Here is a 22,486-nt window from a genome sequence, read left to right as displayed (position 1 = left end):
AGGGCGTGCCTCGACGGCCCGAATCAGGAAGGCGCAGTCCTTTCTGCGGATACAGCGCGTGAGCCCGGGGGTCTAAGGGGCACAGCTGCCCCCAGTGCGCACGCGTAGTCAGAGGAGGCATCCATACTCCGGGCGGGCCTTCGCTGTGCGCATGCGCCTTTTGAGGGCGTGGCCCACGGGGGCAGCGGCGCGTTTCCAGCCAGGCCAGGGGGCGAGACGCCTGGAGCACTTTGTTGCCGACGTATCTGCGCACAGACCCCGAACGGCGGACTCCGTCCTTGAGGCGAGCGACGCTGCGGACCCCACAGGTGAGTGGCAGGACCGCCCCGCGTCCTGGCGGCCTCTGGAACCTCCGCCGGCGCCGTCTCGGTCCCCCGCGCGCCCGGGCCGGAACGGCGGGGAGCCAGGCCGGCCGCGCCCTCCTGCCGCCTCCGCGCCCCGCGGCGGGGCTCGGTTACCGCGCGGCGAGCGGCCGGAGGGCCGGAGCTCCGAGGGAGAGCGGAGCCTCGGGTCAGCCGGCGGTGGGGGCCCGCCCGAGCCCTCCTCCCGTGTGGCTCGAGTTCTCCGAGCCTCAGTTTCCCCGTTTGTAGGAGGGGACCCCGAGGCTCCCCCACCGGACGCTGGTGAGCCCGAGCGGGAGCGCGCTCGGCCCTCGGAGCGGCCGGGGGGAGGCCTGGCGCGGTCCTGGCCTGTACATGTTCGCGTGTTTAAATGTGTGTGTAAATGTGGTGGTTACAGTACAGGTCAGCATCTGTGTAGGGCGGTGCTCAGAGGTGGGATCAGTAACAACGTTTTTTAAGGAGTGTAGGAGACACGCCCCAGAGACACTAGCAGGGCTGTGTCTTGCTGGAAACTCCGCGGTGATTTCAAGCAAGTCTTGGCCGCGCTGTGCAAAGGGGTCGTTTACACTCAGCTTTCAGGCCAGTGTAGAAGAGAGAACAAATCGAAAAAATCAGGCACATATTCACTTTGCAGCTGTTGCTGGTATTCTGGCTCCAGTCAAAACAGAAATCTAAGTGCTGGGCAGGACTCAGACACACCACTGGCGCGATTAACCTAAAAATAAAGAAGGAAAATGAGAGGCAGAGGAGTTTATTTTGGGCTCAAAGAATTGCAATTCAGGGAGCAGAGATTCAGGTAGAAACCCAGATAGTGTCCCGCTAGGGAGTAGAAGTCAGGGGCTTTGAAAGGCACAGAGGGAGGTTTGCATTACAAAGAAGGTTCATTGGGGTTCGCAGCAGAAAGCTAATCTTGGCTAAAAATAATTGATAAGGCTAGCCAGAGGAAGGCCAACGTCTGACTCTGGGATGAGCTGCAGGTTTCTTCCAGCGTTACTGACTTCAAAGGTTCCTGTTCTGCCCCACGAGGACGTGCATAAGACCCACTTCCTTCATGGCTTCCCAGCTCCATTTAGAGCCCTTAGACATAAGTGACTGGTTGGTTCTGTTTCGCATTTCCCTGCCTCAATCAGGAAATGAACAAGGGGCCAGCTTGGAGGAAGCACGGGTCCCCCGACTTCTTCCTCTGTTCCTCCGTTGACCAGGTTCTTCTCTCTGGCACTCAGCCTTTCCTGCCCCTGGAATTCTTTCTTGGAAACAGTTTGGTGCTTTATTTTGATGATAGCTTTATTCCCATAACGTAATACTCACCGACTGAAAATGTGCACTTGAGTGAGTTTTAGTACATCCACAGAATTGTGCAGCCGTGACTGGGATCTAATTTCACAACGTTTTCCTCACCGCGAAAGGAAAGTTTGTGTCCATTAGCAGTCGCTTCCCATTCCCCCTCCCCCATCCCCTGGCCGCCACTGCTCTCTCTGTCTCTATGGATTTGCCTCTTGTGGAGATTTCATATCAATGAAATCAGACAGTATGTTGTCTTTTGTAACTGGCTCCTTTCCCTTAATAGAGTGTTCTCAAGATCTATCAATGTTTTATCACCGTTTTATTCATTCTTATGGAGCAATAATATTCCATTGTGTGGATAGTTCACATTTTATTTCTCCATCAGGAGTGGACGGACGTTTGGATTGCTTCTGCTTTTGGGGCTGCTAGGAGTCATGCTGCTAGGAAAATCGACGTGTAAGTTTTTGTGTGGACGCATGTTATCATGTGTTGGGTACATACCTAGGGACGGAATGGCTGGATCATACAGTAACTTCATGTTTAGCATTTTCCGGAACTGCCCAACGGTTTTCCAAAACAGCTGCACTGTTTTACATTCCCACCAGCAGTCTATGAGAGATCCAGTCACTCCACGTCATCTTCAGTGCTGGTTCTTATCTGACTTTTTGACAGTAGCCATCCTTGGGGAGGGTGCTTTGCACCGTGGTTTTGAATTCCATTTCCCGAATGACTGATGTCAAGAATCTTTTTCGCTGTGCTTGTTGGATGTTTGTATATCTTCTTTGGAGAAGTGTCTATTCAATCCTTTGTCCTTTTTTAAATTGGGCTACTTATCTTCTTCTTGTTGAGTTGTAAGAGTTCTTCCTAAATTGTGGATACAATCCCCTTATCAGATGTATGGTTTGCAAATATTTTCTTCCGTTCTGTGGCATGACCTTCTTGATGGTATCCTTTCAAGCTCACAAGTTTTTAATTCTGATGAAGTCCAATTTATTTATATTTTTCTTAGGTTGAGTAAGGGGGGGGGACAGTTATATGATGATGGATGGAAACTACACTTGTGGTGGTGAGCATGCTATAGTGTATACAGATGTCGAATTCTCATGTGCACGTGAAATCTATACAACGTTATAAACCAGTGTTACCTCAGTAAAAATAAAAACTAAAAGAAAGCAAGCATTGGCTAACCCACAGTCATGAAGATTTACTCCTATATTTTCTTCTAAGAGTTTGTTGGGAGTTTCGGTAAACTACTCCATAGCACTGCTGCCTTGGCATCCATTTTGTGTGGCCAGGTGGCCTGCAGGGGCCTTGAAATGACACTAGCCTCTCTTGAGAGTACACACCCTAGATGACGACCAGCAGAGTTGTTACCAGTTTCTCTCTGGTGGGACTTGAACCCACGATCCAGTGCCAATTCTGTTACCAATTTAGCCTCTCTCCACTGTCCCACAATCAGAGGGGACCCAAGGAAGAGTCCATGGGTGGGACTGGAACCCACAACCCCCAGCTCTTCCTTGGAGGGGTCTTTCCTGTTCGGTCTCGTAGAGTTGAAACAAAAGTGAAGCTGAGCATTCTATAGCACAAGCTTTATTCAATGGCCGAAGAATAGAAAAATGGGAACAATTTCACAAATCAGCTTTTTAGCTCTAGGGGGATTAAGCAGCTGTTATAAGGGGTCAAGATCGTGAAGGGGAGGAATATTCGTAGGAATATGGGGAACAGGGCAGGATTTTCTGGGGAATGCGGTGCCACCCCTTTTCATCCCTTATTTGGTCTAGAATTTCTTGTCATAGCTGTGGGTAGGTGTATTATGTAGCATGATAATGCATTACACTGAGTGTATGACGAGCTGTAGGTTCTGTGTCAGGTCAAGTCAGACTATCATGTTGCCTTCAGCTGGTTTTAACTGTTTTTGACCATGTGTCAAATCCATCTTCTCCTTCCTCTCTGTGGTTTCCTGTAAGCTAAAGATAATGTGTTAGGCTTGCTTTGAGTAGCATTGTGCTTAATTTCCTATGGGGTTGGTGGGCCAGGTAAGAGAGCCACAAGTAAATGTAAGTTCCTCATATGGTTCCTACAACTTCCCTTGTGAGAAGCATTCTCCCCTCCCTGCACTCTCTAGCTTTCCCTTGTTTGCCCCTTAGATGAGACCCCTGGGAAGCTCACCAAAACCTCCTGTGGTTTGAATTGTCCAATCCAGATTTAGCCTGGAAAGCACTCTGCCTGCAGAACCCAATAAAGGTGTCTGCCCCAGGTCCCACCCTGCTCCCTGCCTGCTCTCTGCCTGCGCCTCGTGCTGTGGCCCCTCTAGGTCCTCCAGGACCTGGGAGTAACACACTTCTCTATTTCACTTCCTCTGTGGTCTTTTGTTGAACCAGAGGTTCACCATCCAGTACCCCCAGGGCTCTGCCTAACAAATGTTAATTTGATAAGTCACCATACGTATTACAGGCATAGCTCATTTTGTTGTGCTCTGCAGATGTTGCCTTTTTTACAAATTGAAGGTGCAGGGGAAGAGGGAGAAAAACCCCCTTTTCCCCTTCTGATTCTTAAGGCTGGTCAGAGAATTACAGATGACGCAAGACAAGTTAGCAGAAGAAAATAAAAGTTTAATATGTGCACACGGGGAAGTCACATAAGCATGAAGAATTCCAAAGACAGTCAGGGGAAATGAAGTATGTCTGTCTTTCTGGACTGAGAAGAGGAACATAGAGGTCTGAGACTTCAAAGTGAGAGAGGCAATTTATAGAAAGATGAAAAGATTTCGTATTCAGTAAGCAAATGTTTGCGTTGTCCTATCTATAGCCAGTGGGATGCAAAGGAGCTCTTTTGAGAAAATGGCCCTTGCTAGATGCCTTCTTGCCTACCACACCTAGAGTTATCTATGGTAAGAGCTTCTTCCTGGGACACAGCGTTCTACTTAATTCTTTTAGGCAGTTTGGGGGAAGGTCACATATTCTTCCAGAATCTTCTTAGCCTTGATTGTCTTCAGCTCAAAATGATCCGCATCCCAGGGTGGCACATCTTGGGGTGGCCTGCCCTGAACCCCATCAGTTCCTTTCTCTGAAATGTCCCGGGAAATTTCACATGTTAAAAGCTGAGCTGGTGACTCTGGAGAGAGAAAGTGAGTTAGTAGCCAAGTAGTATGAAATCTGCAAAGGGAGAAAAGAACATAGACTGGAATGAGGGTGAACAAGCAGAAAAGGGGTTGGATCCCGTCTCCTCACACCACATTAAACCAGTTCCTGATCCTGGGAATGAGTCAGTCCAATAAAATGGGACTTCATTCATCTGATGGGAATGAGCTTCATTCATCTGATGGGAAATGTGAATCTTCTCTTTTAATAGATAGAAGTTAGATACTACTTGCCCTGTTCCATTCACATAAAAGCAGCATTTTTCACTGATGATTGCACAAGCTTCTCCTTGCTGGGCAGTCAGAGTGTCCACAACAGGTGGATTTTGGAGGACCACAGAGGCTAGGCTGCTAATCTCTGACTGGAGTATTTTCAAAGTTTGCATGGTAGTGTTGAATGTAGTGTTCCATTACCATGGAGAGATTTAAGATTGCCTTTCCACCTGGTAATCTCCAAAGCTGGGAATAAGACTATGGATGCTGAAAACAACTTGGAGTTAGGACTTTCAAGTGGATTCTCTATGACTTCTGAACTGGCACGTTGATGTGGCCAATCTTAGGAACAAAGGAACCCAAGTTTGCAATTTGTCCAGCATTTAGGGTGGAGTATCTGGTGACAGAAGGGGCCAGATATCCAAGTCCACATTGTCCTGAACAATTAGCTGGGAACCCGTTATATACTTGGTTGCCACATGAAACAAAAAGACCAATGTGGTTTACAGACAAGGTTAGAACTGAACCAGTAGTCCCCAGGGTCTGGAGTATTCCATCACCTTTGCTACTGTTACTGTTATTGCCTGAACATCTCCATTTTCCATGTGCTCCTGTCAATCAGAGAGCAGAAAAGATTGCAGAACAGCTGGTACAGGAGGCCTGCAGTTTGATTTTGGCAGCTGTAAAGCCTGGTCCTGTCACCTGACCATGTGAGTCCAGAGTTTGGATCCACCCACATATAGTTTGTGGTATGGGGCAGCTTAATCATGCGTGCAGCTGTAATACCCCAGGTCATACAATGGTGGTTTGTAAACCATCCAGAACATTTGGTGATTTGGCAAATGTTTGTGCCAAAGGGAGTAGTGTTAGAGTCACTTCCACTTTCCTTGAGAGGTTTGAAGATGCCACCTGTGGGATGAAACCACAGAGTTTGATTGCAATACTGTCCTGGTGTGCCACCAAGGAAAGGTCCAGTGTGAGGGTTACTTTCAATTCAAAGGGAAAAAGTTTTACCTGTTGTTTTCATCTGGGCAAGGGACAGTCCTGGAGTTTCTCTAGAGGCTTTCTGGGCCCACGTGACTCACCAGGAGAGGCAGAGTGGTGTTGTCCTTGTCGTGGACACCATACCCTATTGTTCATCCATCTCCCGTACTTAGTCCACCAGGTGTTCACATCAGCAGGAACAGAGACTAGTTCAGGTTCTTTGAACTCTCTAGCCGTTGACATAACCAACATTCAGATTGGATAGTTAGTGTGGCCAGGGTTTGGTAAACTGGCATAAGGGGGTGTTGGTCTGTGCTGGTCCTGTTGAGAAAGAGAGGGTTAGCAAGAGCAAGACACATACTGGAAAAGAGCTGATAGTGGAAACTCAGAGAGGGAAGTAGGACAGATAGAAACCAACACTCTCGAGTCTGCTTCCTAATAAGTGATTAAAAGGAATATGTATGCTGGTTAAGAGAAAAAGGGTGGTTGTTGGTGGCGATAGTGGTGGTGTGTGTGTGTGTGTGTGTGTAGGGAGTTTTAAAAGCCAGAGGGGAAAATAGGTGAAAGTGAGGTTTCTTGATCCATGATCCTGGGAGAAACTGGCTACTCCATGAGGCTGGCTGCTTCTGGGGCCTGGGAATTGGCCCTGGAAATCCTTATTTAAGGTCACCTATGGGGACTGTCTCTGAGTTTTCTTAGAGCGATGTTCTGCATCTATTTTCACGTGGCTTGCATGGATCCAGGAAGATCTTTCCTTTATTTTGATGGAAGTGTATTTGGTCAGTAGGACTTCCTAAGGTCCTTCCCAGCGAGGTGACAGCGCATGTTTTCTTCTAAGGACCTTGATGGACACCCGATCTTCTGGTCCGATGGGACAGCAAGGCTTATCAGAAAGTGGGGACCATGCCTCTTTTATCTGTTGACCATATGCTTCAAGTATACCAGTTAATTTTTGTCTATAGCTAGTCATAGCATCAAATTGTTCACTTAAGTTCCCGTAATATTCACTTAATCCAGGAAGGGAAGGTTTAGAGTCGCCAGTAGGCATCGAACATTCAAACACTATTTCAAAAGGAGTCAATCCATCTCTACTATTTGGAATATGCTGAATCTTTATGAGGACCAAGGGCAGAGCCTCTGGCCTTTTAAGCCCAGTTTCTTGCCAGACCTTTCCTAAAGTCCTCTTGATGTTTAGAATTTGACAGCCCTGATGATCGAGGATGATACGGGGTATGAAATTTTAATGAGTACCCCAGAGTTTCTGCAAGCAAGTAGTTTTTGTCTGCTGTAGAATGAGTTCCTTGGTCTGATTTGATCCATAAGGGAATTTCAAAACAAGGAATAACTTCTTTTCCAGTGTTGTGGCATCTGCATGCCTAGTTGGAGAGCGTTCGGTGCATCCAGTAGCCATACAGACAATAACCAAACAGGGAGAATAGCCTAAAGCTGGGGGCAAGGCTATCAAGTCCATTTGGAGTGCTGCAAAGTGTGGTGTGGGCCTGGGAGCACTTCCTGGGCTCTGCTGATTTCTCCCAGAAACTTGGTGAGATTGGCAAGTAGTGCACTGGGAAATAATTGGGTCAGAAATTTTGTGGATGCCAGGGCAAAGCCAATTGTCTTTTAGTTCCTTAACTATCCCCCATCTGCATATATGTCCCATTTGGTGGGAGATAAGTGCAGCCAAAAAGTCAAAGGAAAAGAAGCTGCAGGAAGTCTCGTTGGCCAAGCGTCTAATCCATCTGATCATTGTTTGGTGCCATGTTGTATCCCATGGTCTTTTTCAGATTGTGGGGCATTTCCGTACTGGTTAATAATGGGAGTCAGAGATAAAGGCACATTTAAAAGTTGAGTGGAGAAAGGACTAGGGGGTCCATGGTGAGCTGTATATTTAGCAGCCCTGCCAGCCTGTCATTTCCTGAAGATATGACATCAATTTCCTGAGTATGGGCTGAAGAGTGAGCAATGGCTATTTGAGAAGGGAGGTAAATAGCTTGTAATAGGGCAGCAATTAAGTGTCCATTAGCAATAGGTGTTCCTGCAGAAGTTAAGGATCCGTGGGATTTCCACCTTGTACCAACAGCATGGCAGACTCCAAAAGCACACTGGAGTCAGTGTAAAGAGTGGCAGTTTTCCCCTTTGCTCATGTGCAGGCTCTAATAAGATCTATGAGTCCAGCATCTTGGGCTGATTTTACAGTGGGCAAAGAATAAGCTTCAAGTGTTTCATGTGGGGAAACTTGGCATAGCCAGTTCTTATATTGCTCTGGAAATTCTGTTTACAGGAGCCATCACAAAACAGAAGTAAGCCTGGACTGTCTAAAGGGATGTCTGAGAGATCCTCTTGTGGCTTTGAGACCATTTCTATAGTTGCAGGGCAATCATGTGGGATAGCGTGGGGCTCTCCATCATCAGGGAGGGGTAATGAGGTAGTTGAATTCCAAGTATCACAACGATGTCAGATGATGGAAGAGTTAGTTAAGAGTGCACTTATAGGTCGTCTCTGGCCCTGTAGAGAGGTGTTGTGTCTATGAATTTGCAAAATAGCAGACACAGCATGGGGAACCTAGAGACGAATGGGAGAGCCTAGTGTTGGAGTACTGCCTTTGTCAGTCAGGGTGGCAGATGAGGCCACTGCATGGAAGCCTGGGGGCATACAGCATCTAGTTGGCATGAGAAGTATGCTATAGGATGTCTCTGAGAGGCAAAAGACTGCCCCAGGATGCCTTTAGCAATTCCACTATTTTCGTGGCAGTATAGATGAAAAGGTCGTCAAAAGTAGGTGAGCCGAGAGCCAGGGGTTTGGACAAACCTAATTTTAAGGTTTCAAAGGAGTTTAATGGCTCTGAAGGCCAGGAAATAGGCTCTGGGGTGATAGTTGGGAGAAGAACTTAGAGAGGGTTAGCAAGGGCTGCAGAATCAGGAATCCGCTGGGGCCGTAACCAGCTGCCCCTAGACGTTTACGTGGCTGTTTTCTCGTTTTGAGTAGAAGGATGGACAAAATGGACTGAAGGCATTTAGGGGTAGCTTCTGAATGCCTTGAGATATGTCATGTCCCAGTAGGTAGCAGTCGTTTGCACCCACTGAAATTTAGACCTGGAGGCTTTATGGCCTCGAGCAGCTCGTGCCTTCGGGAGAATGAGGGCTCTGTAAGAGCTCCCTATTTAGTTGCATTACAGACTGGAAGGTTATCCACACAGCGAACAGGAGTGGAGCCTTGAGTAGAGAGTACAGAATCCATGTCAGCTTTAAGGACTCCGGAAAATAATGAGAGGACTCACAATATCCCTGAGGGAGGTGAGTCCACGTTAATTGCCTCCCTGTAAATGTAAATGCAGAAAGAACTTGTGAATCAGGGTGCAAAGGGGTTGGAAAGAAAGCTGAGCAAGGGTCAACAGTCAGCAAGAACTGAGGTCGAGATGGCAGCAGTATCAAGGACCAAGGATGCTGAGGAACTATGAAAGACTTTATGGCTCTGGGGTCTTGTACAAATCTATAGATTTGGTTCCCATCTGAGTGAAAATTGCCTTCTTTTTTCACTGGCCAGTGTCAACGCAAATAATCCATCCATAACCAATCTATATACCAAATTGGAATAAGTTGATGATCCAACCCCGAGGACCATATAGCCCAGGAGAGCCCTTTCACAAAGGAAGCAAACACTCCAAAGAAGTGGGGGTGTACAGAGTGGTTATATAGTGTTTGACGATAGTCATGAGATTGCTTTGGCAGCACAGCAATTCAGTGAGCACAGCAGGTCTGCGGTTGGAAGATGGGTGGTCACAAGGTGAGCACAGCAGGTCAGCAATCAATCCTTAGTTTAGGGAGAGATGCTTATCTTTAAGGAAATGCCAACGTGGGGGAAGTTACATCCTTATCTTTAATGGCACTTTTCTTGTCTTTGGGACATAGTAAATACTTAAATCACTTATACAGTGCATGCTCACTGGGCCATGTCAGGCCCTTTTGGTAAAACAAGGTGAGGCTGAATTAGTTTTAACCCAGATGGCCTCCTCATATACTCCAGTATATCCTATATGTTTGTCATTTATTTATCACAAGATTGGAGTATTACAGGGTGAGGAGGTGAAAATGAATATACCCCGTTGCAAAAGAGAGTCTGTTATAGATTGAAATCTTCACTCTGCATCTCTGGAGAGCGAGTATTGGGCTACTGAGGGACACAGTTTATTCTTTTTCCTAGTAATGTGCATGCTAAGAATCCTACTTCATTTGCATGTGTAGACCAGAGACTAATTGGGACATCTTTTGAAGACTCATCCTCTTATATCAGGATGCGTTTCTAGCAAGGAAAATAGGAGACTTGGAGTGTGGTCTGAGGGCAGGGAGATAAAAATGCCTTTCTCATTACAATTTCTAGTGGCATTCAATTTACATAACAAACTTCTGCCCAGAAGGTTTGCTGGTCAACAGTGGGAGACTAGAAAGGCATGATGAGTGTAATTGGGCCTAAAGATGGAGTGGGCTGAGCTATGGGCCATGAAATAGGCTGCCCGGAGACTCTTAACAGCTTGAATATAATCAGAGGTGAGAGGTAGGGATAAGCCTCTGAAGGGATAGTAGAGGAAGTCCCACCAGTGTCAATTAAGAAATACAGTTCCCATCCTCTAGTTTAATGGTAGGCTCACAGGTGCAACTGAGGATAGGCTGACCCCATCATTTAGGGGAAAATGCCTCTCAGGAGGAGAAAAACAAGCCTTCTGGAGGTGCTGGGGCCTAAAAGGGGCGTATTTTTTAAGCTTCCCCTTCTCTTAAGAGCAGTAGGATCTGTTTTCAATGCCCTGGTTTCTTGCAACACCTCCAGTTGTCTGGAGGCAAGTAGGGAGGCCTCTGAGTGGGCTGTAATTTACTCTCGGTTGCATTTTTCTTCTCTAAAGATCCAAGTTGTAAAGCCAGAAGAGTTGCTTTTAATTCCTTGTCTTTTACTTTCCTGCTGACTATTTTCAAAGAATTGTGTAGCAGCCTCCATTATTACACTTACTCGTTGCCCTGACCAACCACCCACACTGTTTGGAATTTGTTGTTTTACATGAGGAAGAAAATTTCCTGCTGAAGCAGAAATCAGGAGGTTCCCGTGCTCTGGGGCTTCTGGGTTTAATGCAGTGTGACTTTGAAAGGTTTGTATGACAAGTTCAACAAGGGCTTTTGGATGTTCCCCCTCATTCTGAGTGCATGATTCAATTTTTGACCAGTTCACTGTAGGAGGAAATGCCTCTAAAATCACTCCTGTTAAACCTTGAATATCAGCCTCTAGCAGAATCACTTCCTGGTCATTTGCAGGAGGGCCTGGGACAGGGTCTGGCCACCTCTTTCCCCCTATGAGAGTGGGTTTCCTCCAGGGGGCCGCCTGGCCTGTCTGACAACTACAGTGTAATCCTGGGCTGGAAGGACCCCCCTTAGCAGCCAGTAGAGGTCTCTGTGGGTGGGGTTATGAATAGCCACTAACTTTCTAATCCCTCTCCAAATTTCGTAGGCTCTTCTGACAATGGAGGCAGGAGAGTTTCATAATTTAATAGATCACCTGCTGTCCAGGGGACATGAATTCTCTGCAGTGGACGTCCAGGATACATCCACAATGGACCCTGCATGGAATGCCTGAAGATGACAGAGCCCTGGGAAGTAGGAGGATAAGGGACAGCAAAGCCAGCCTTCCTGCCTCTCCTGGCTGCTTCTACTGAATTCACTTCCTGGCTTTCAGCATTTACACAGGTGACCTGTGTGCCCCTAGCTTGGAGGTGAGGCCTGAGTGCCCCTGTAAGTCTTCTAAAGAGAGGGAGGTGATGCTGGGCAGCTGAATGCTTTATGGAGAAGTTGGAGTTTTAGGATCTAAGGGAAGTGGCTGAGGAACTGGCTGATGAGCTAAGTCTTGAGAGGAGGAGGTTAAGCCAGGGGCCCAGAGATCCAGAAGATCTTGTGGGGAGTCAGGGACAGGGCCTTGGGGTTCCAGGGGAGTATAGGAGGGAGGAGAAGGAGGATTTTCATTTAATTTGCTTTTTAATTTTTGTTCTAAGTCTGACTTCTTTCAGTTTATTAAGAGATTCCCTCAGGCTAGCCATTATGTTTTTGGGGGTTTTCTTTTTAATTTGATCTTCCCTGAAACAGCAGTAACACAACTGCTTGTGATAAGTGCTTTCTAAAATATTTTTCAAATATAGAAGTTTTTCTAATTCAAAAGATGCGTCATCTGGCCATTGATGAGTGGGATCTCCAATTGTGTATTTATTCCACTAGTGATTCAATGCAATGAGCCTTTTTAAGGAAAGACCTGGAGGTAACTTTCCAGGCTTACAATAAATCTTTACCCTGGATGCAGGAGACCTCCCTTGGGAGGACACAGATGATGTAGCTCTCATGATCCAAAATGCTCACTCCCCAAAATAGAGAGAGTAAAGAGCTTTGTTGCATAGGCAGTAAGGATGGTGTAGTGAAAACGGTGTCTCCGGTGTCCCTCCAGAGCTTGAGATGCCTTCTGTCACAAACCCACTAATCAAACCAGCCATGACATTCCCTTGAGGCAAAGCCTAATCCAGAGCAGTCCCCTAACTCTTTTCAATTCTCTGAAGCCTGAGAGAGATGAGGAAGCTGCAGAATAAAAGAATGAAGCTGGCAGAAGTTGGTTCATGAGGTTTAAGGAGAGAAGCCATCTCCATGACATGAAAGTGCCAGGTGAAGCAGCAAGTGCTGATGGAGAAGCTGCAGCAAGTTACAGCGAAGATCTCGCTAAGATCACTCGTGAAGGTGGCTGCTCTAAACAACAGAGTTTCAGCGGAGACCAACCAGCCTTATTCTGGAAGAAGATGCCGTCTAGGATTTTCATCGGTAGAGAGGAGAATTCAACGCTTGGCTTCACAGCTTCAGAGGACAGGCTGACTCTTGTTAGTGGCTAATGCAGCTGGTGACTTGAAGTTGAAGCCAATGCTCATTGACCACTCTGAAAATCCTAGAGCCCTTAAGAATTGTGCTGAATCTACTGTGCCTGTGCTCGGTAAATGGAACAATAAAGCCTACATGGCAGCCCGTCTGTTTACAACATGGTTTACTGAATGTTTTAAGCCCACTATTGAGACCTACTGCTCAGAAGAGAAGATTCCCTTCAAAATATTACCGCTCATTGAGAACGTACCTGGTTGCCCAACAGCTATGATGGAGATGCACAGTGAGATTAATGTTGTTTTCATGCCTGCTAGCACAGCCTCCATCCTGTATGCCCATTTTGATCAGGGATAGAGAAGTAATTTTGTCTTTCAAGTGTTCTTATTTAAGAAATACATTTCGTAAGACTGCAGCTGCCATAGATAGTGATTCCTGTGATGGATCTGGGCAAAGCGAATTGAAAACCTTCTGGAAAGGATTTCCCATTCGAGATGCCATTAAGAACATTCATGATTTATGGGAAGAGGTCAAAATATCAACCTTAACAGGAGTTTTGAAGTTGATTCCAGCCCCCATGGATGACTTTGAGGGGTTCAAGATTTCAGGGGAGGAAGTAACTGCAGATATGGGGGGCAGAGCAAGAGAACTAGAATTAGAAGTGGAGCCTGAGGATGTGACTGAATGGCTGCAATCTCATGATTAAACTTTAACAGATAAAGAGTTGCTTCTGATGGATGAGTAAACAAATTGGTTTCTTGAGATAGAATCTACTCTTGCTGAAGATGCTGTGAAGATTGTTCAAATGACAAGAAAGGATTTAGAATGTTAGATAAACTTAGTTGATAAAGCAGTGACAGGGTTTGAGAGGATGTCTCCAATTTTGAAAGAAGTTCTAGTGTGGTTAAAATGCTAACAAACCAGATTGCATGCTACAGAAAAATTGTTCGTGAAAGGAAGAGTCAATTGCAGCAAACTTCACTGTTGTCTTATTTTAAGAATCAGCCACAGCCACCCCAACCTTCAGCAAACACCACCCTGATCAGTCAGCAGCCCTCAACATTGAGGCAAGACCTTCCCCCAGCAAGAAGATTACAACTCGTTCAGTTGTAAGGTTCAGATGATGGTTAGCATTTTTTAGCAATAAAGTATTTTTTAATTAATGTATGTACATTCTTTTGTTAGATATAATGCTATTGCATACCTAATACACTACTGTGTAGTGTAATTATAACTTTTATTTGCAGTGGAAAATCAAAAACTTCATGTGGTTCACTTTACTGGGGCATTCATTTTATTGCAATGGTCTGCAACTGAACGTGCAATATCCCTGTGATATGTGTGTATTGTTTCGGTTCTTAGATTTAGTTCTCTGATCCATTTTGAGTTAATTTGTGTGTGTGGTGTGAGGTAGGAGTCTGACTTCATTCATTTGCATGTGGATATCCAGTTGTCGCAGCACAGTGTGTTAAAAAGACTATTGTTTCCCCCATTGAACTGTTTAGGCACTCTTCTAAAAACTCAATTGGTCTTCAAGAGAATGAGAAGACAAGGCATAGACTAGGACAAATATTTGTAAAAGAGATATCTGATAAAAGATTGTTATTCAAAATAGAGAAAGAACTCTTAAAAATCAACAATAAGAAAACTAACAACCCAGTTAAAAATGTGCAAAAGATCCCAAGAGACACCTCACCAAAGAAGATTTACAGTTGGCCAATAAACCTGTGAAAAGATGCTCCATATCGTATGTCATTATGGAATTGCCAATTCAAACAACACTGAGACACCACTCCACACCTGTTAGAGTGGCAAAAATCCAATCCACTGACAACGCTAAATGTTGCTGAGGATGTGGAGCAGCAGGAGTGCTCATGCATCGCTGGTGGGAGTGCAAGATGGTACAGTCGTTGGGAAGACAGTTTGGCAGTTTCTATGAAATGAAACGTCCTTTTACCATGTGATTCAGCAACCATACTCCTTGGCTTTTATGCAGATGAGTTTAAAACTTAGGTCCACAAGTAAACCTGCACGTGGATATTTACAGCAGCTTTCTTCATAATTACTAAAACTTGGGAGCAGTCAAGATGTCCCTCAGTAGGTGAATGGATAAACTCTGGTACATCCAGACAAGAAACGTTACTCAGCACTAAGAAGAAAGGAGGTATCAAGCCGTGAGAATACATAAGACAACCTTAAATGCATATTACTAAGTGGAAAACGCCAATCTGAAAAGGCTACATGCTGTATGATTCTGTTGCAACCATATGACATTCTGGGAAGGGAAAACTGTGGAGACAGAAAAAGATCAGTGGTTCCCAGGTGTTAGTGGGGAGGGAGGGATGAATGGGTGAAGCACAGAGGATTTTTAGGGCATAGCCTAATAGTGTATACATGTATATGTCACTATACATTTGTCAAAACCCACTAAGAGTGAACCCTAAGTAAACAGCGGACTTGATGTGATCATGATGTATCAGTGTAGGTTCGTCAGTTATAACAAATGTGCCAATCTAGTTGGGGATGTTGATAGTGGGGGATGCTGGGCATGTGCAGGGGCTCGAGGTATATGGGAACTCCATCTTCTGCTCAGTGTTGTGTGAACCTAAAACTGCTCTAAAAAAATGAAGTCTATTTTTTAAAAACAATTGACCATAAATTTTCAAAATTGAATGGCCGTATTTTGGGACTCTCAGTTCTACTCCATTGATCTCTATCTGTCTTTACTTCAATAACACGCTATCTTAATTTCTGTAGCTTTCGTAGTCAGTTTAGAAATCAGAACATGTAAGTCCTCCGACTTTGTTCCTTTTCAAAAGTGTTTTGGCTATTCTGGATCCCTTGTATCTGCATCTAAATTTTAGGCTCAGCTTGATAATTTCTGGAAAATAGGCAGCTGGGAGTTTGATAGGCATTGCATTGATTCTGCAGACCGATTTGGGGAGTTTTGCCATCTTGACAATATTAAGTTTTTCAGTCCATGAAAGTGGGATGTCTTTCCACTTATTTAGGTCGTCTTCAGATTTTTTTCAGTGATGTTTAGTAGTTTTCGGTGTACAAGTCTTGTATTCCTTTTGTTAAATTTATTCTAAGGTATGTTTGTACAGAAATTTATTCTTTTTGATACTATATAACCAGAATTGTTTTCTTAATTTTAAGTCTGGATAGTTCATTGCTACTGTATAGAAATACACTACATTTTTATATTGTGTATTGTCTGTTGTATACAAGTCTGTATGCTGCACCTTTGCTGAACTTGTTTATCAGTTCTAATATTTTTTCTGTGGATTCTTTCGAATTTTCCTCCATAAGATCATGTCATCTGTGCTAGAGGTCGTCGTACTTCTTCCTTTCCAATCTGGATTCCTTTGATTTCATGCTCTCACCTAATTGCCATGGCCGGAGCCTCCAGTAAAATGTTGAGCACAAGCGGTGAGAGGACATCCCGAGGTTGTTCCCGATCAGATGGAAAGCTTTCAGTCTCTCACCACTGAGCACAGCAGCCGAGGGTTTTCGTAAATGGTCTTCATCAGTTTGAGGGCAGTCCCTTCTACTCCAGGTGTGTTGACTGTTTTTTTTCTGTGTCTGTTGAGAGGATCAGGTGGTTTTTGTCCTTTGTTCTATTAGTGTGGCATACTACATTGATTGATTTTCACATGTTCAATCAGTCTTGCATTCTTGGAATAAATCCCACTTGGTCCTTTTATATATGTTGCTGGATTTGATTTGCGGGTATTCACTTGAGCAGTTGTGCCTCTCTATTCCTAAAAGATGTTGGTTTGTAGATTTCTTTTCCTGTGATGTCTTTGTTGGGTTTGGTGTCAGGGTGATCCTGGCTTTGTAGGATGAGGTGGGAAGTGTTCTCTCTTGTTTTTCATGTATCTTTTAGTGCTTTCTCTTCACTGCATCTTCATGGTGTTGCTCTGTGCAACTGCCTTGCTCAGTGGGGTCCAGCGTTTGGCCCAGCCATATCCCTTGAAGTTTACAGTTTACTGCATCAACCATGCTTGGCCACAGATATCCATTGGATGTTGGTGCCTGTGAAGGGGTGTGTGGTGAGAGCCCCTCTCTGGGTAGATAAAGTCAGTGCTCTGAAAGCCTGCACACCAGCTCTCAGGTTGTCATCAGCAAGGCGTTGGGGGAGCTCCTGTTATAAAATTGCACAAGCCTCTTGGTTTGAAATGCGTTTTTCTGGATTTTTGTGAAAGCATTTCAGGATAAGGCCCAGTTATGTCTAGGCCACACAAGAGCAAAGTACTGGAGCTGTCATCCCTGCAGGAAGTGGGAGCCCACCTGAGAAGTTGCTCGAGACGATGTCAGCCAAATATCAGAAGGGGGCAAGGGGGCGGGCTAAGGCAGAGTGTTCTAAGTGGCACCATCTTGTCTGGGAGTCCACCGTCCTGTCACCAGCCCACTGAGCCAGACAGCCTGCAGGTGCCCCTGAAGTCCTATTCCACAAACCACATAGAAACCTGACAACATGGAGAGGGTTCTTGGGGAAGAGGATATCTGTTTCAGTTGTGCGTTGCTGGCACGGATTGTCATCATTTTGCTGTAAACAAGTTCACACCCTGTCACACCAACCTTTACACTTTCAAAGAAGTGGAAAGAGCAGAAGGACAAAGACGCCTCAGCCCCAGGAATAAATCAGCCTGGGGTGGGGGGTGGGGGGTTTGATGGTCATGTGATGAGACCCGTGATCTGCCTCCCGTGATGTGGGGACTGGCATGGGCTAGATGCTCAGTCCACGCTACTTCTCACGGATATCCACAAGTGGGGAGCTGCCGTTAGGGTCCCCCAGGGTCCCCCAGGCTTGACAGGTGCTCCTGTCTAGAAAGGGCTGTCATTGGTGTCTGAGGGGCCCTAGGGATGCCCCAAGCTGGAGGTCATCCCCAGGAGTCTGCTTGCCTCCTTTCAGAACATCGTGTGCAGCTACAAGCTCAGAACAGCCAGCGTGAGTCCTGCCAATTCCCAGAACAGTCTCCAAAGCTGCGCACTCCCTCGTCAACGGTTCAGGGTGGCTTACTGCCATCCCGTTGTGCCCAGAGGTCAGGTGCTGCCCAGGGCCTCTCAGCCAGGTTCATACCCTCGTCTTATCAGCGTCTTGCCTGACGCCGACAGCCCCACAGCTCCCAGTGTGGAGGGGCCTGGATGGTGCCCAGCTGGTGGAGTACATGTGTTGGGATGAGGGATCAAGGAGGGTGTCTGCAGCAGTGGAAAGCGGGTGGGGTCCAGACCCCCCCCACTCCCTGACTTGGACCTTCACCTCCACAGGCCTCCTAAAACCACCCCAGTGACCTAGGTTAGTCAGTTACCTGGTGGCTTGGATGTCCTTATCTGTGAACCAGGCACAGTAGTTAGGCTTCCCTAGAACCTGGGGAACTCTGGTCTTGACCGTGTGAAGTATTGGTAGGGTGGGCTGAATGCCTGTGTCACCATGACGTAAGGCTCAGTGCTGGATCTGGCGCTCAGGGGTGTGGGCAGGCCCTCGGCACAGAGGGACCGTGGCAGTGACAGCAGGTGAGTCACAGCAACGCTTATGGGGACAGATGCAGGTGAGAGAAAAGGCAAAGGATCTGGTATCAGTGGGCAGTGGCACTACAGAACTGACTCCGGAGGCATCTCTCGGTACCGGGACAGGCACAGAACCCAGGGTGCCACCCACTCCCAGAGGGGTGAGCTGATATACCAGCCTGGCAGGGTGGGGGATGGGGGGATGAACATCTCTAACTGCACCCAGGGCCACAGAGTCACTTGTGTTCTGGGTCCTGGAGCCCTGGCCCAGCTCCCTGGAAGCCTCTGGTTTCCACCCTGCCCTGGGATCCCAGACCACTGGAGCGGTTCCTAGCCGGGCTCCCTGGGGCGGCCTCCTCCCCACCCTCAGGGCCCCTCCCAAACATGCCCAGGTCCCCCTCCACCAGGCTCCCTCCCTTGCCCCGGAGGCAGGCCAAAGCAGTCTCCATGCTTCCCTGTGACCCTGACCCTGCCTCATCCAGCCCTCCGGGCAGCCAGTGGTTCAAGGCTTCGGTCCTCAGGGCAGGGTCAGAGCAATGACTGAAGGCTGGTCAGGATCCATCGGGGCAGCCTGTCACTCCTCTCTCGCCCTCGTAGGTGCCAGCAGCCGGCTTGGTGCTCCTCTCAGCTGCCCACCATGGCCTGGGGACTGCCCAGCACCGCCAGCCTGGCGTGCTTCTGCCAGAAGCTGAACCGGCTGAAGCCACTGGAGGAGTCCACCACGGAGATGTCGCAGCAGCGCCACCTGACCGTGCTGGATCTGATCCTGCTGGGCATGGGTGCTACGATGGGCTTGGGCCTCTACGTGCTCACGGGCACTGTGGCCAAGGAGATGGCCGGCCCTGCGGTGCTCGTGTCTTTCAGTGTAGCTGTCATGGCCTCCCTGCTGGCAGCCCTATGCTACGTGGAGTTGGCAGCACGTGTGCCCCGCAAGGGCACTTCCTATTTGTTCACCTATGTGTTCATGGGTGAACTGTGGGCCTTCCTCATTGGCTGGATATTGCTCATCCAATGTCTCATTGGTGGGATTGCCATGGCCCGCACCTGGAGCAGCTCACCTGGACGCCATCTTCGGCCACCGCATCCGCAGCTTCACCATGGCCCATGTGGGCAGCTGGCAGGTGCCGTTCCTGGCCCAGTACCCGGACTTCTTGGCTGCTGGAGTCATACTTTTGGCCTCCGCATTTGTCTACTGTGGAGTCCACATCTCTTCCTGGCTCAACCGCACCTTCTCTGCCATCAGCTTGGTTGTCATCCTCTTCATCGTCACCCTGGGGTTTGTCCTGGCCCATCCGGAGAACTGGAGCACTGAGGAGGGCGGCTTTGCGCCGTTTGGCTTCTCTGGCATCATGGCTGGTGCTGCCACCTGCTTCTATGCCTTCGTGGGCTTTGGCGCTATTGCTGCCTCCAGCGAGGAGGGCCAGAACCCCAAGCGAGCTGTGCCTATGGCCATCGCCATCTCAGTTGGCCTGGTGGCTGGTACTAACATCCTCGCCTCCACTGTGCTCACCCTCATGGTGCCCAGGCACAGCCTAGACCCTGACTGGGCACTCGCTGATGCCTTCTACCAGCGGGGCTACAGCTGGGCGGGCTTCATCGTGGCGGCTGGCGCTGTCTGCGGTAAGAGGCCCTTCTGGGTAAGGTGGGAGAGGACAGGGTGGTGGGGCCCTGCCCATAGCCTCCCAAGACGACATCTCCATCTGGGCCTGTGTTCCCAGTTGTGTCCTGGGCCCAGGAAGGTGCTAGTGATTAGACTCGCCACCCAGGCTTTTTGGGAGGGACCTGCTCACCACCCCTCCCAATCGTACACAGAATGTCGGTTCTGGGCATGTGCTGCCAGGTACTTTCCTGGTGGAAGGACTCAGCCTTCATCAGATTCTCCAGTGGGTCTGTCACCTGAACTGGGCTGTCCCATTCCTGGGTGGTGGGGGGGAACAGTTCAGTACCCTGCCTACACTCAGGCTCACTCTGAGAGCCCAGATAAACTCATGCCCCTGTTACCAAGGGGCCACCCATGCTCTGGCCCCGATCAGCGACCACAGGTGGGCTTGTCCACCATGCTGACTGGTCTCCCACCCTCTGCCATAGGCATGACCACTGTCCTGTTCAACATTCTCTTTGCTGTGCCACGCATCGTATATGCCATGGCCACTGACGGGCTCTTCTTCCAGATATTTACCCGTGTGCACCCTCGCACACAGGTGCCCATAGTGGGCATCCTGGTGTTCGGGTTCCTCATGCCTCTCTTGGCGGTGCTGCTGGACCTTGAGGCACTGATCCAGTTCCTGTCCATTGGCACCCTGGTCACCCGCCCTGTTGTGAACACCAGCATTATTGTGCTACGCTTCCAAAAGTCTCCTCCATCTAGTCCCTTGGGCTCAGTCAGCCCTGGCTCTGTGGCTGAGGGGTATGAGGACTCCTCAGGACACAGACGGCTGGAGGACACTGAGCAGCCCTCAGCCCCTGAGCCTGGGCAGCTGCGACCAGCCCTGAGGCCCTTCCTTGGCTTCATGAGTGGATGCAGACCTGGAGTCGCTGTGGCCTGGGCACTCCGTGTCCTGGTGGTGTCAGCCATCACTCTGGACTGCGTGCTGGTCTTTGGGAAGTCGGCCCTGTACCTCCCACCCTGGGGCCACACCCTGCTGCTCCTGCTCAGCTCCGTCGTGTTTCTGCTCAGTCTCCTCGTCCTGGGGGCCCACCAGCAACAGCGCTGGCGGGATGCCTTTCAGGTACTTCCTCCAGCCAGCACCCCTCACTCTCAGCCCAGCCAGCTCCCTTCGCGCCTTCCTCCTCTGCCGTGGCAGGATACACCTGGGTTCACGGAGTGGGGGCGGCCAGTACCCCATCCCCCTCTTTGTACATGGCGAGTGGGCCCTTGTCTCTGGAACCTCCACAGGTGAAGAAAGTCTCTGTGGACTCCCAAGAAATCAGGCCCTGGCCCAGCAGCCCTGCCCTTGCCCCCTCAGGTTCCCATGGTGCCCCTGATTCCAGCCGCGAGCATCCTCCTCAACGTCTTCCTCATGCTACATCTGAGCTCCCTGACCTGGCTGCGCTTCTCCGTCTGGCTGCTGATTGGTGAGTAGGGATCAGGCTGGGACCCTGGGTTGGCTGCAGGAGGAGGGCAAGCAGGGAAGCTGGGCTGGGACCTGCCCCTCAGGCTTGTACCATCCTTAGAGGACTTGTGGTGTATTTTGTCTACGGCATCTGGCACAGCAAGGAGAACCAGCGGGAGCTGCCGGGGTTGACTGCCACACGTGGCAGCCTAGAGGAGACGGTGCAGGCCCTAGATTCCCTAAATCCAGAAGACACAGCCCACCTATCCCCAAACCTCACGTCTCTTAGACGAATTGCACCAAAGAGAGAGATCCAGACCTAAGAAATGGACTAAGCCAAACCAATCACTCATCCGTTCCTAGATGGAATGTTTGTTTCTCGTTCAGTAAACCTAAGCATGTTAACGGGAAAATCATGTAGCAGACAGGTGTTCTAAGGTGACAGAAGAAAAAACCAGAACTAGAGAGTCAAAGAGTTCAGCTCGTGAAACAATTCCCCTCAAAAGCAATGAGCAAACATAGGATCACTGAAAAATGACATCCTGAACTGAATTCAATGTTCCTGACAAAGCATTTGTGGATACGAAGAAACAAAACTTCACACAAGAAATACTCAAAAGAGAACTGGGTACGAAACAGGAAATGAGAAGTTAGAATTGGCAGAACCAAGGAAAAAAATGAAGAAAAAGAAAACTCTCTGAAAAAAGGCTAAATGGCAAGGTTCATAAGGGCAACATATTTGTTCAAAATTATAAGAGACATTGAATAAAGTAAGTATCAAGCAGAACAAAAGCAAAGAAAAGATATTGAGACAGGATCAGAGAGAAAATCATAGATTCCTGGGAGAAATAGACTGGAATGGTCAACTCCAAGTTCTATCCTCTTAGAACCAAAAGACTTGAAAAAAAGAAAAACAAATTCCTCTCAAGTTCCAGACATTCCCAAAGTTCCCCACCCCTCAAAGCCAGTGCACACACAACTGGGAGAAAATGGATTTACATTCTCCATCTCAACAGAACATACAGAGCAAGACAATGTTTTCAAAAAGTGAATAAGTCATTGTGGGCAAGT

General features: G+C 48.0%; 1 protein-coding gene across 1 annotated transcript; it reads left to right on the top strand.

The window, feature by feature from the left end:
* Positions 1-170: 170 nt before the first annotated feature.
* On the top strand, positions 171-22,108 carry LOC138915166 (cationic amino acid transporter 4-like). The gene is given in 6 exon segments (XM_070219878.1): positions 171-308; positions 18,960-19,413; positions 19,415-19,982; positions 20,451-21,091; positions 21,329-21,437; positions 21,539-22,108. Coding segments are annotated over 5 exon segments (1,932 nt in total). The 5' UTR covers positions 171-308; positions 18,960-18,999; the 3' UTR covers positions 21,739-22,108.
* The last annotated feature ends 378 nt before the right edge of the window (positions 22,109-22,486 follow it).

This window comes from Equus caballus, chromosome 8 (genome assembly GCF_041296265.1).
Source record: "Equus caballus isolate H_3958 breed thoroughbred chromosome 8, TB-T2T, whole genome shotgun sequence".
NCBI classification, from domain to species: Eukaryota; Metazoa; Chordata; class Mammalia; order Perissodactyla; family Equidae; genus Equus; species Equus caballus.
This window is presented reverse-complemented; position numbering and strand designations above follow the sequence as displayed.